Source organism: Xyrauchen texanus, chromosome 36 (assembly GCF_025860055.1).
Source record: "Xyrauchen texanus isolate HMW12.3.18 chromosome 36, RBS_HiC_50CHRs, whole genome shotgun sequence".
Classification (NCBI taxonomy): Eukaryota; Metazoa; Chordata; class Actinopteri; order Cypriniformes; family Catostomidae; genus Xyrauchen; species Xyrauchen texanus.
In genome coordinates, this window is record NC_068311.1 from 7,334,986 (window position 1) to 7,348,761 (window position 13,776).

The window sequence follows — 13,776 nt, forward strand, 5'->3', positions numbered from 1 at the left end:
CACTAATTATACTACTAACTAATGAATGTGGAAGAAAGGTTGCACTCTCGCTCAGTGCTGCTAACATGACAAAGACGGAAAAAGCAAACACCATGGGCCTGGCCGGTGACAGACCATCATCACCTCAGCAGACACCAAAAGAAAGCTGTTAATTGGTGTGAAAACACACACTGACTTGTGTTATGTGTATTCCATGAATCTGGCACAGGATACACTGAATCACAGGGAAAGAACGAGAGAGACAATAGGGAAAAAAGTCAAGGGAAAGCTGAAGGTTTTTTTTTTTTAGTTAAGAAAGTCCCCACCTTCTGCTAATATTTATGCAGTTTTACTAGGCTCTATGGAACAGCACATATGGGTCAATCCCATTTTTAACTTTACAGTACAAAAACGTTTTATAAAAGTAAACAATGACGGTGATATATTAAGAGACACTCAGGAAGCTTCCACCTATGAACAATGAATGTTTTTAATCCACACTGAGATTCCCATAGTACAAACACGTTTATGAAATGAATAAAGAAAAAAACGTACCATTTCTATTTCCCCTGCCAAGTTGAATATGCTTTGCATTTACACTTAAGTGAGCCCATTAATAACATTAGCAAAACAAAGGAGATTTTGTACCAAGCTGCTGTCACACTGGGACAAAAGACTAGACTTTACCAGAGCCTTTTAAGGCTCTTGCTCACAATTCAAGAGACACTTTCATGGTGAGTTTAGACCATGGATTTCTTAGATGCCTGGTAAATGAGAGAAAGCTTGCAGCGTATGGACTGTTGCAGGGCTAATCACTAGCATGGATGATCGCTGAACCTCCCTGTGGCTCTGTTGAAAGGGGGTTTGGTTTGGCCTCTTTGCCACTCTATTACTGATCAGTCTGCTTAAGTAGCTTGTGATTGAGGGAGGCTGTTAGAAAGCTATCTATCACCTTCTTTTTAAGCTAGGTCAGTGAAAAAGTGAAGACACCAGACACACCCCTGCACTAAGATCTTTGCTCTTACACACACACACACACACACACACACACACACACACACAGAAATGGAGGCAAACTGAGATTCGTCCTCTGCCACCTGGATTTAGGCGAGTCATTACGCCACCACGAGGACGTAGAGGGCATTGGGAACTGGACATTCCAAATTGGGGAGAACATTTTATTTAAATAAATAAAATAATTCAAACAAAAATTATGTTTCATTGAAGTATCCACTTCCTTAAGAGAAATAAATACGAGACAATTGTTGACATACAGTAAAATTATTGAGCTATAAAATTAAAGTGGAGTATAGCTCAGATCATTTGAGGTTTCTAATGAAATCACTAACTTGATTGCATTTTTGGAAATCTGAGTACAATTTGAGACATTGAGGTCTCTTCTGAAAGTTCAAAGGGATACAACAGATTATTGGGATTTTTTTCCCCAAGAGAGACAGCTTAAAAGCAGGGAAATTCAACAAAAGTCTCCATTTGATCTCATTGCTGTCTAGGACAAGCTATTGACATGATACAGTATATTTTGTGATTCGTCTTTCTTGTAAAGAACATTCGCTAAAAAAGCCCATCCAAATTCTTCTGCCTGTGCAATTCACTTGTATCTAAACAAGCTTTCTCAAAACTAGAGCTTCACAAAAATTTTACAAAACACTGACACTAGAAGCAAGATGTCACTATCATATGACAACCTTACACATTTGCGACTTGTTTTCCAAGGGGCTTAATAAATTATAACTAAATATCCTCGCAGTGGGAAGCAACTCTCAATGAAAGTTGAATATCATGTCTTCAAGGTAGTAAAGTAGCTCTATCTGCCTGCTACTGTTAGTGAGAAGAAGCTAGAGAACTGCTGGTACAGCAGGAACACTCTTCATTCTTACCCACTCTGAGGTGGCTCTCTTTGGGAACGCTTGAAATCAAGTAGCACTGCTGTGTACCAAGTCATCCTGCAGCCCAAAGCTAGAAGACCTGCTGCGTCCTCAAATACAAAAGCACATTTTTCTCAGTTTACTGGTAAGGCTTTTTTGTTAAAGCTCTAAAACATACTCACTCCATTCGAAAAGGAAGCAAAAACAAGTGGCTTGTGGGTAAAGTATAAAGCAGTTTGCAGTAGTGCCAAGCCTTTATATTCTTGCTTATTCCTCCTCACATTAACCAGTTTGCACCTACTTGCCTGTACCAGTCTTCTTTTCAACTTACCTACACAACATGTCTGGCAATATCTGTTAATCAATTTTTCCTATTGTTCTGTTTCAGATACACAAATAATATAAAAAAAATGGTGGCAAGCAATCCTGCCCAGAGTCCTTCTTTGGAAAAATATGAATGGCAACAAAGTGTACAAATAAAGCCCTTGATCATGCTGCATAATGGATAGCTGTTCACCAGCACAGCAGACTTCATAACTAGCTTAACTAGAAAGATATCCTTGGTCAACCAGCTTCACCAGAAAGACCATGCTTGTTTACCAGCTTTACCACCCAAGATTTGCTGTTGAACAGCACAGCTATGCTGATTAATCGCAATGCCCCTGGATCGTAATATTGAAGATTCCTGAGAAATGCAATCTTGTAGTAACACCTCTTTACTCCAGAGGATAGTAAGTGAAACTTCAGCTGCGTGGCAATGCGCAGTTTATACATTGAAGAAAAACACCCTTGAGCAGCAGAACAACACAAACATGCATTAAATTCTTGCATTCAAAACACTTGATAGAGCGCAAATCCAAACTAAGGGATCTCAATATGTGTTCTAAGTCTTAAACTATATTTAACTTGACACAGTGACCTAAAAATGTTATGTTTATGACGCAACGCATCCAAGAAACTAAACAAGCATGTCTGATGCAGATGGGTCATTCAATGACGGGTCCTTAAACAAGCCCCCATAATAAATCTCCAACTGATTGACAAATTCACTTGCGAAATGGATTGCTGTGAACTGTATGCCAGTGATTGTTTATGTTCAATAATATGGTAGTAAACAATACATTGTATTCTAAAGATGCGTTTTGTATTGTCTTATTAATGATTAACTGTTCTGCCACAAGAATGTAATGCATTTTAATTATCTGAATATTTATTTTTATTTTATATATATTATATATATATATCATTTTTTAATATTTAAAGATAACTATGTATCATTATTTCATCATTATATATTGAATTATATTTATATATGCGATATTGATATATGCGATTAAATGGGATTAATCACAATTAATTAATCGGAGCACAATGTAATTAATTTGATAAAACATTGTAATCGATTGACAGCCCTAATATATATATATATATATATATATATAAATTGTGATTACAATAATAAAAAACTAAAAAACAACAACTAGTAAGTATTTTCTTTTAAACAAAATAAAGTCATGGGCAAACATGCTTTACTGCCAATAGCAATACTGTTCAAGAAAGAGGTCTTGAGTCCTCTTAAAAAGAACCAGACTAAATAAACAAAAACCAAGAATAAGTTATTATAAAGTTAAAAAATTATTTCGCAAATATATTTTTAACAACATTAATCTTAATTATTATTATTATTATAAAACAGTACGATAATTATGTAATAATTTCTTAACTTGCATGCAGCATAGTTATGCGGCCCGGTTAAACACTTAAGCCTTTATTTTTGCAGAGCACCAAAGGAAGGCATTTGTTTGTCAGTTGAGTTGACAATGGCTTTTTAAAGCAGAGAAATGCTCTAATTCACTCTTCTGTCCACAAAATCCCAGTGTTAGATTAGTAACTTTTAGCGGCCAAGCATATCTGGTGTTACACAAATGTGCAACCAATGAATCTAGAGAGTTGCAAATGTAACGCACTCAGCTATTTAGCCTCACGTGTACAGAGAATATGTCATGCAGTAAGTGCAGCAAGCAGCACGTGTAGACTATTTACTTATTTAATTAAACCTCAGCCCTTGTGGTTTGACAATCGCACTGTCATATCCCAATTTTCTGACGATAAATCGTTCAGCCCTATTCTTAACTCTTAACAACTAAGAGACATTGTATTTTTTCAAGCAAATTCTCTTTCCCTTTTTCTCCCTCTTTGTTCCTTGTATTCTTTGTCTTCTACCTTTCTCACTCCCATTTATCTCTGTTCTTATCTGTGACTGACAAGTCCAACACACCAGTGTTTACAGCGAGCCAAATCAGGGAATAGATTTTCAAAAGTAACAGCCAATATCCTGCACAGCAACGCTGATCTAGCGCTTTTTAGTGTGTATTGTGTGTACTGGTCCCTGTGTGTATATGTGAATTTCCTCTTCAACTCCACAGAGAAATGCAGAGGCTTGGAAGCCTCACTCAGACAATAGTCAAAGACCATTAGAGGTTTTTCTGTCTTTCCCGGCTCAGAGTTCTGCAACAGCCCTCCCATAGCAGTTGAGCAAGTGGAATGCATAAATCAGAAAGGTCCAGGGGCACTGGCTGACATTACCTCACCGTCTGAAAGAGGATGTGTATCAAATTCAACCCATCAACTCCCCCCTCTCGTTGTTTCCCCCTTTATACACCCAGCTCTGGCAAACCTGTGCATCCAAAGCTTGAGTGCTTTGTTACGGCTTCACCGTTGCCCCCAGGTTTCCGAATGCCCTATCCAGTCTCCTGTGTCAGACAGTCACTTTTTCATCTGGTATGTCTTTGTTACTCTGTTTCCTTCTTTTAAACTGGGAGAACAGATGAAGGGGTTCCTTTACACCAATACAAGGTTATCCATTACCTTGCAAGCTTAGATGCTGAAAGTTAATCAATTTGACCCCCCTCTCCCTTCCACTCTTCCCTCTCTGCATTGGCACACCACTTTTTCATGCTGCATGGACTCCACACCTTGGCTAAACAGTTCTCTTTTAACCTTCCTCCATCTTCTCTAGCTTTCAAATCATTTGATCCTACCTTCTATTTTCCAAAGGCATTTGCTTGTTTTGGATATCTCTGGACCGCTCTATAAAATGACCATGTTTGGACACATGAGTGATGGCAAAAAGGTTGTTTGACGCTCCTTGACTGACACCCCTCACTTGAGAGCAAATTGGCCAGCTTCCATCTCGACCACCCACTGGCATTCAAACCCATGCTGTAATATCCCAGCAATCAAGAAAAAAGCGAAAGGAAAGAGGAAGGCAGGGAGAGAAAAGAAAGACATGTATGCCTTTCTCAATTTCTTGCCCAGATGTCTGAAAACTAAACACAAGTGCTTTTCACCCGATGTGGGGAATCTTGAGCAAGTCTTCTCTCTGGTGTGGAGGATTATGGTTAACGGTTGAGCTCACAATCACAATATTTGCGCTCACATTCCACTGGGGTTTCCAGAGAGGATGGACCATTTAGTTTAGGCATGTGAGTGTGTGAGAGAAAGAGAGAGAGAGTGACAGACAAATAGAGAGAGAATTAACACACAAACAGCTGATAATGAGGGTCTTCCTGTCTGCATGACGGTCTTTATGCCAAAGGCTCAAGTAAAGCTGTGGGTCAATGTTCAAGGAATAGTTCACACAAAAAAGTTAGAATTTACTCACACACTTGTTGTTCCAAATCCATATAGCTTTTTATTATTCCACTGAACACAAAGGGAAATGTTAGACAGTACGTTTGTCTCAATTACCTTTTAGTTGAATTGGATTGTTTATATTTCAGACAGTGAAAGTGAATGGTGACTGAGCCTGTCTTTCTGCCTAATATCTACTTTTGTGTTTCATATAAAAAGTAGTTATACAGGTTTGGCATAACATTTTTGGGCAAAAACTGTAAAATAAAATATGCTTTCAAAATGTATTTATTTAGTTTTTTTTAGCTGAATGATATGTTCAATAATAATCTACTTTCAGCTACATCAGGGCTGAAATACTCTAATATATTGTGTTGCAACTGGGATCTTAAATAGGCAGATCCTTTATTTAATTAAGAAAAACATTCAGCACTCACCCTTGCTCACTGATTCATATTTATCTGCAGAAACTTAAAACATTATAAAGTTGATTATGGACATTAGTAGCTCTAATAGTGATATGCTTGTTTACACCAAGGTTTAACAAATTAAAAATGAGCCTGTAAAGTAAGTAACATTTTGTCCAACCTCACCCTTGACCAATTTGACACTCCTTTACTGGTTTGTAGAACAGTTTGAACTGCAAATGAGGGGCAAGGTTCGATCCTAGGGCAGGTACTGAAGTATCACAGGGTATGTTACAATCCAACTGTGGCTTCCTTGAGTGCTCTTTTCTTTCTCTCTGAGGCACGCAATGACTTCTGAGATGGAGCAATCCTTAATTAAGCAGTCAGGCTTTGACTAATCACTCTACAAAGGTCATGCAGTTTTAAACATGAGATGCTCATCTCAACTGGCCCACTGGCACACCCTTTAACTGTGTGTGCGTGAGAGAGAGAATAACAATCAATTACTGTTAGCTGTCAGTCTGTCTTAATGTCCATGACTCATCCATGAATGTATGCATGCATCCATAACTATAACAAACACAAATCCCCAAACAGATAAGTAATATGGAACATAATGCCCAATGATTTGCTATACAACAATTATTTCCCTAAAAAAACTGCAAAAAAATAAATAAATATAATAATATTCAATAAATTGACAGATTAAATTTAATGAACAGTTTTCATAAAATAAATGGATTTTCCCACTGCAGAAAACATCCTCTTATATCAGGGACATCTTTAAGACCGGGCTTAGGGATCTTGGCCAGAGCCAAGATATTGCTGCAACATGGAAGATAAATTTCAATTTACTTTGTTTTCTGTGTCACAGCAGGAGATATTAAATTTTGTCTTGGAAGACTGGAGGTGATAGTAGAATAGAAACCAATGTGCGGTCTACCAAATCCTAGTTCATTTTGCACACGTCTCTGTGAGAACACTTCCTTGCTGATGGTCATCCCAAATTGTGATTAATTTGTCCAGTTACAAGTAACACTTTTCTCATTACGGGAGGAGAAAAAATGCAAGCAAAGTGCTTCTAAAAAAAGGAAATTAGTGAAATTGTCTCTCTTTCCTGGCATTATTTAATGATTTTCTCCAAATTAACTCCTCTAAAATTAACTCCAAATTAACTCCTTTAACTCCACCCCTTTGTGATTTGGAAGTAACATCAGCAGTAAACACTTTTTCCCACTGTATGCTAATAATGTTAATTATGTGACCCTATCGCCTACTGTATCTCATCAACTGAATAAACATACACCCCCACACAAAAAAACAAACAAACAAAAAACATTGTTGACAGGAATCCGTAGGGACACGAATGAAGAAGATAAAATTCCGCTCTGGGAGTCACCCTTGAACAACTGTGGCCCTGAAAAACAAACTGTCTGTTTGAATGTAACTGAAGACCCTCTATGACATCATTGCCCTCTTTTTCATTTCTCATCTAGAGGAGGAAGTCAGCACAATTGCTCTTTGTCTACTTGCTCATCTTTCTGCTCATGGAAAATGAGGTGAGGATGTGGGTGGACGGAGATGAGGAAAAAACAATGTAGATGAAGGAGATGGCCTTGTCTCAGAGTGAGGAACAACTGGCCACCTTTCCTCTGGGCTCTGCCATTAGCTGTACGATTTGGAGACACAGAGCTGATAACAAAAGCCCCCCTGAATGCAATGCCAAGTTCTTTATCTATGGGTTCCTGCATGGGCAAGCTGATTACAGCCTTTCCCTCCAAAACCTTCTCATTTGCTTCATTTATTCCACTAACTCTCCTCAATATTTGTCAGTCTGTATGCATGTATAAACGAGTAGACACATATTTGGGGTGGGGGGTGTAAGGGGAAGCTGCGGAGAATGTGAGTTTGACCTCAGGGTCGCAGTCTTTTGCCTGTGAAAGATAATTAGACAATGCGGCTGTGTGTAACATGTCTCGGGTTGAAGACAGAGAGAGCCATTGTTTCTAGACCCCCCCTCCCTAACAGCTGTATGTGTCATCAGGAGCACAGTTTGAACGGTATGGCGGGGGAAATTAGGGCGCTGAAAACAAGGATTTGTGGCCTCTTCTCAACAGGAGGTAGTGTACAAGCTAACTTGCAGATTTCTGTCCCCTTCAAAAAGATTTACAGTTTTGTTTTTTAATCTCACATATTTTATTTATATTTTTTGTATAGAAAGGGTTTATAGCATTATTCGTTACTGATCCCCTAGGTCCTATTCACAAGCCTGAATGTCATTCACAGCATCAGTCCCTAGAATGTGTACGCTATAACGTTGTCTTGGGAGAAAATCTTGCGATTTGCACTCTGCTGTAAACAAAACTGACCTTTAAGTTGAATTTGTCTCTGAGCGCCAACCTGCCTTCATGTAAAAGAGCCCAGAGCACTCAACAGCTCGCAACCAGTCCATCTTGCTCCGGTTTGTGTGCAAACGAATCAACGCAGGCCAAAACTCATCCATATCTATGCCATACGCACATCTCCTAAATAATGCAGCAGTCTTCCCGCACCAGACAGATTCTGCTGCATTGGCGCTATTGTGAGCTGTGTGTGTCACACTCACTCTCGCTCTCTTACTCTCATCACTGAACTTACTTGCCTTCCAACTTTTACACTCAAACTTTTTTAAAATAAAGGAACGAGAGAGAGAGAGAGAGAGAGAGAGAGAGAGAGAGAGAGAGAGTATTTGAAACACAAGTAAAGAATACGATAGATCTTGGTTATTATCTGTATTATTACAACTACTTTTTATAATATGCTTTCCTTCTTGATCATTACACTAGTAGCTACTTAGCTTACACCCACTCTAACACATACACACACACACACGCACGCACACACAAACACACACACAGCCTCATATTACACTCCTTAACATTAAATACAAACCAAGACTAACAAAACTTATGACAGAATCTTAATTTTTGGTGAACTATCCCTTTAGAAACACAAAAACAAAGTCAACGTTTGAGTCCCCATACAGTGTCCCAAGACATTAAGCTCATGCATTATACAGTGAGCTCCTAAAACAAACACAGAAAGCCACATGGCCAGAAATACCACCACATAACCCCACTCAATCTCAGCGCCCAGAAGTTCTCACCACTAATGGGTGGACCTGGTTGCAGGTCAAACTTTATATCCCTCTAATGGAGCCATCTAAGTCATCTAGACAAGATTGCAGATCTGCTTGTTGTTTTTTAAGGTCCTTTCACATGGCTTGTGAAAATAAATGGCAGTGAAAAAGTGAAAGCATTTCAAAGAGGTAACATATATGACTTTTGGTGTGCATCAGGTGTGTCATACTACTAGATGTGCTTAGATACACAAAGGATCGGTCTCTCTGCCATCTTGTTTTGATTTTCACACTGCCACCGCCCCATTATGATAAGTCATGCGAATTGTCCAGTAATTATTGGCTGTTATTTGAAAGGTCAGAAGCAAATGGGCTTTGAAATTTGAGCATCATGTTAAAACGCTTGACCTGCACGCAACTTGGCGCCAGAGGTTGCGCTGTTGCATGATGATGCGCTTAATAGGGTGCAATGCATAGGGTGACGCTGAAGTTGAGTCATGTGGGAGGCCTTGAGAGTTATCACGTGTGTGTGTGTGCACATCAGTCTCTGTCTATCAGCTATCAATGTGTTCTATTTATCAATCTATAAATAGCTGATACTGATGACCAGTGCTGGAAGAAAATGGAAGGAAAACAAAGTAGTATGAATTGGAGAGTGTGTGTTAGAAAGCAGTAAAATGAAATATAAGTATTACAATAATAATACAAAAATGTTTTTTTCAAAAAGGGTTAGGGATGGCGGGTTATGTATTTATTTTGCTCTTATCAAGGCAACATGACTTGGAAGCAAGGAAGCAGAAGGCAAATGTCTTATGATCTTAACACACTTCCTTTGAACGCAGGCTTATGGGATTCACCAACCCCAAGCCAAAGTTTTTTTTTTTTTTTTTTGTAAAAGCGAATTACTAGAGATTACTTGGAATACCAATGGCACAGTGCAGCGGAATTCCACTGGGAGATGAGAGGGACATTCTGAGAAAGCAAATTATGGCTGGGAGACAGAAAAGCCAGAGCTTTGGTTTGGGCACACACATGTATATCTGGCACTAGGGGCTGGTTTCTCCAAGCCTCTGTCATGTTCTCTGCTTCAATGTCTGCTCTTTGCTACTAGTTCTGAGACTTAGTCGTGTCAGATTGTGTCAGTGTGTGTGTGTGTTTGGGGGGCAGGTTTGGTTGGTTTACGAGGACATATTTTTTAGGTTACAAACTGGTAATTACAAGGGAATTATAGGCTACTATAAATGTAGTTAATAAGGATATTTCTAGTGTCTCCATAATTCAAATCGCTTAAAAAAACATACAAACTATGTTTTATTGAACATTTTTGTGAGGGTTAGGTTTAGGGTTAGGAGGTACAATCTATAGTTCGTACAGTATAAAAAAATAATTTTGTCTATGGAGAGTCCTCATAAGGATAGTGTGTGTGTGTGTGTGTGTGAGAGAGAGAGATAGAAAGAGAAGACAAACCAGAGAGAGACCGAGATATGTGTTTGCACTTATATTTGGATATGTGTTTGCCTGGCTGAGTGCATGTTTAAATGAGCATGTGTGTTTTTGTGAACCAGGACAAGCTCTATCTTTCTCTCTCTCTCTCTCTACCCATGAATATATGCTGCAGTATCTTATCCATGAGCCATTATTCGGAGGTAGCCGGTGAGTCAGACATGAGCTGGTGGTGGTTTTACCCTGCTTGTATAGATGTCAGGTGAGATGAGTGGTTCAGGCCCCGGGAGCCTCTACGCTCCTCCCAAAGCAGCTGCCACCAGTCTGTCAAAAGAGTTGTTCCACTACATCCTATTCTTCTTCTCCCCCTATCCTTCTGTCTTACACACCCACTTAATGATGAGAAAAACATCTAGAGGGTGACCAGGGTCATATTTTCACCCTAAATAGCTGAGAAACTCAATAGGTACAACAAATAGAGTTGTTGCTGTAAAATAAAATTAACATATACATATAGGCTACTAAGATAAACACTATGGCTAGACAAGCCAAAAGGTTTCTTTGTCTCTTAAAGTCTACTTCTATGCCGTATATGTCATCATTACTACAATTTTAAAGCCTATTTGCGAACCAGACAAGCATTAACGTTTCAGTCTAATGCATATTTTCCCTACAAGTTTGTGATGGTGCTAGGCATTAATTCAACATTTAAATTTAATTACTGCCTCAATCATTATCAATACGCCGGCCTCATTTATCAAAGAGACAGAAAGAAAGCAAAGCTTAACCGTCAATAAACATTTGTTTTTGTTCGCTTACTGGAAGCGTAGACGGAAAGCGCTTTGCTTTACTCGTGGTTATGCCGCTTTAATTGGGAGAAGAGACGCTTTTAGATCTGAGGGAGCCGGGGGATTTTGAAGCCTTTATCTCAAGCTGAATCAAAGTCAGCGTTAATAATACACCCAATGAATAAAATATTTGTTAAAAAGCGTGGAAACAACAGGCACACGGTGAAAATAGGCCAGGTTCGACAATGCCGTACTACTCCGCAAATGAATCGACCCGACTCTCTCACAGCTCACAAAATATGCAGAGCACAGCGCCCCCAGTGGTGCGAAGTAGACAGTGGTAGAAATTACACGCGCACTTTGCTAGTTTGAAAAAAAAAATTTGTTTACATGCTGTGATCCAGTGACATGTTTATTAATGTCATATTTCGGTTTTGTTTTTGTCTGACACCTTGCACTATGTCACTGCAGTGTTGCCAGTCTCCATCTGAAACAAAGAGGCAGTGCGCTGAGTGCAGCAATGATAACCAGCTCATTTACACTCGCATATCGGGATAGCAAGTGATGCCCGCGGCCACTGCAAAAAGTAGAAAATAATGAATAAATAAACACTGCGACGAGCATAATTTTTTAAGATCCCGCACATTCCCGGCTCCCCAAAGACTGCATCGCCAAGTGTCGCACCTACCCGCGCACACAATTTATATTTATTTAATGCTGTTAAATTATTCTGTTTGAGAAGGGAGATGGTGTCTTCCTGATGGCGTTAGCTGTGAAATTATTAAGATGCGCTTCTTCTGTTTTAGAAGTAGAAGACTGTGATCAGCGCATCTTCTATGCAGCAGACCTCTGGCTTTTAACACACTATACCAATCCCACTCAACACCGTGCACATTTCAGTCTTCTGAACCCAAGAAGGGTGTTAGCTGATAAATCCATTATCATGCTCACACCTGGCTTTTTCAAGTTCTTTCTTTCTTCAACTTTTCTATAAGTGACTAAAGTGCTTCGCGTGCGTTGATCTCACGGAAAGGGGCTCTGGATATCAACCTCAGGTCAACATGTCTTTCAAGTAGTGCAGTACTACAGCTTCAAGTACAGTAGCTATTCGTATACTGTGATGCATATAATTATTATAGTAAGAATGATGCTCAGTGTGGTTGCTGCGGAGGTTAAGAAAAGTTCCCAAAGCACATCTCAATCATGCACGCACACATAGAACACATTTTGGACGATATCCTCTACGTGCCACTATGGGGTTTTGTTACACATCCACACAAAACATATGGATAACAATTGAAAGCGCATATAAGATGCACCGAACAGTAAAGCGAGCCACTTGCAGGATGCTGTGGATATCGCGTGTTGGACAAGTTTGATTCACAAATTAGCCTTGTTCACAGTTGGCGCAGTGCCAATAATCAAACATATCACCAGGGTCTCACTAGCACCTTATATCTCACAAAATGATTGCGTTAATTAAAAAAAGGATCGCACCGCAGGAATCCGTTATCTCACCGCGTAATGATTAGCTTGACGCAGCGCGCAGCAATTCAAATAACACTCGATCTTATTAGAATAGTTTTTGAAACCAGAAAACATTAGGCTACATAAAAACAAGTGTCTTACCTGTTCCTAAAAGGCACAATGCGATGTAAAACGTCAACATCTTTCTTGAGACTTCAATAATTGTCACGATCTGCAGTCCAGAAAGAAAGTGCGCGTCCGAAGGCTTCCCAGCGGTCAGTCAGCTCGCTAGCTCTCGCCCACCTTTTGAATAAGATACAAATTTCTCCGGACGGTTTACTAAACCACAGAGTATGATAACCTCATATTACTGTCATCCGAACATAGTCAAAGCATTAATGATGACCGTCTTTGATTCTGTCTTTAAAGTTGGGAACTTTCTGTCGTTCCGTGTTCACTGGATATTCCCGATATTTAGCTCAAATTAATCAAGTTGCTTTAGCGCGCACGTTTTGCATCAATCCATATTCCTGGAATAAATCCTCTGCTTTGATTGTCTTTGATAAGGGTTAAAGAAAAATCCCCGTTCCTCCTGATTAGGAGCTCCGCTCGCTGCTGCAACTGTGCGCGTTTCAGCACCACAAGCTCTTGTGAAAGTAGCTTCAGTATCCCACACATGAACTCTCTGTCGCCTCCTCTTACGCACAGTTCCCTCTGTATTGCTCCGTTCGCTTCCCACTCTCTTCTGATATGCAGAGGCAAGGCAATTATATGATCCGCACAGACTGTCGTACTCTCTGAATGTAGACTCGTAGAATAAAGCAGGAGGTGCTTTTTTTGCCTGTGTCGGGAACCACGAGTTAGAGAATGAATTCACACTCCATAGGGAGAGCCGTTGGTCTACGCCCCCAGGTCCTGCGATTGGTTAAGGGATACATTTTTTTTTTGTGGGGGGGGGGGTTTGCCCCCTTAAACAACAGGGGGTACTTGGTTATATGCCCCTCTGAATGATTAAACTGCTGGGGAAGTAAACAGGTGTGTCTTGGAAAAACAAA

The 13,776-nt window shown here is 39.6% G+C and overlaps 1 protein-coding gene across 1 annotated transcript in view; it reads right to left on the minus strand.

Moving 5' to 3' along the window:
* LOC127629788 (kin of IRRE-like protein 1) overlaps nucleotides 1-13,564 on the minus strand; it is a 57,458-nt gene extending 43,894 nt beyond the window's left edge. Inside the window, exon 1 of the mRNA XM_052107031.1 lies at nucleotides 12,884-13,564. Within this exon, the coding sequence (XP_051962991.1) occupies nucleotides 12,884-12,923 (40 nt within the window). The 5' untranslated portion in view covers nucleotides 12,924-13,564. The remainder of the gene's footprint in view (nucleotides 1-12,883) is intronic.
* Between the last annotated feature and the right edge of the window lie 212 nt (nucleotides 13,565-13,776).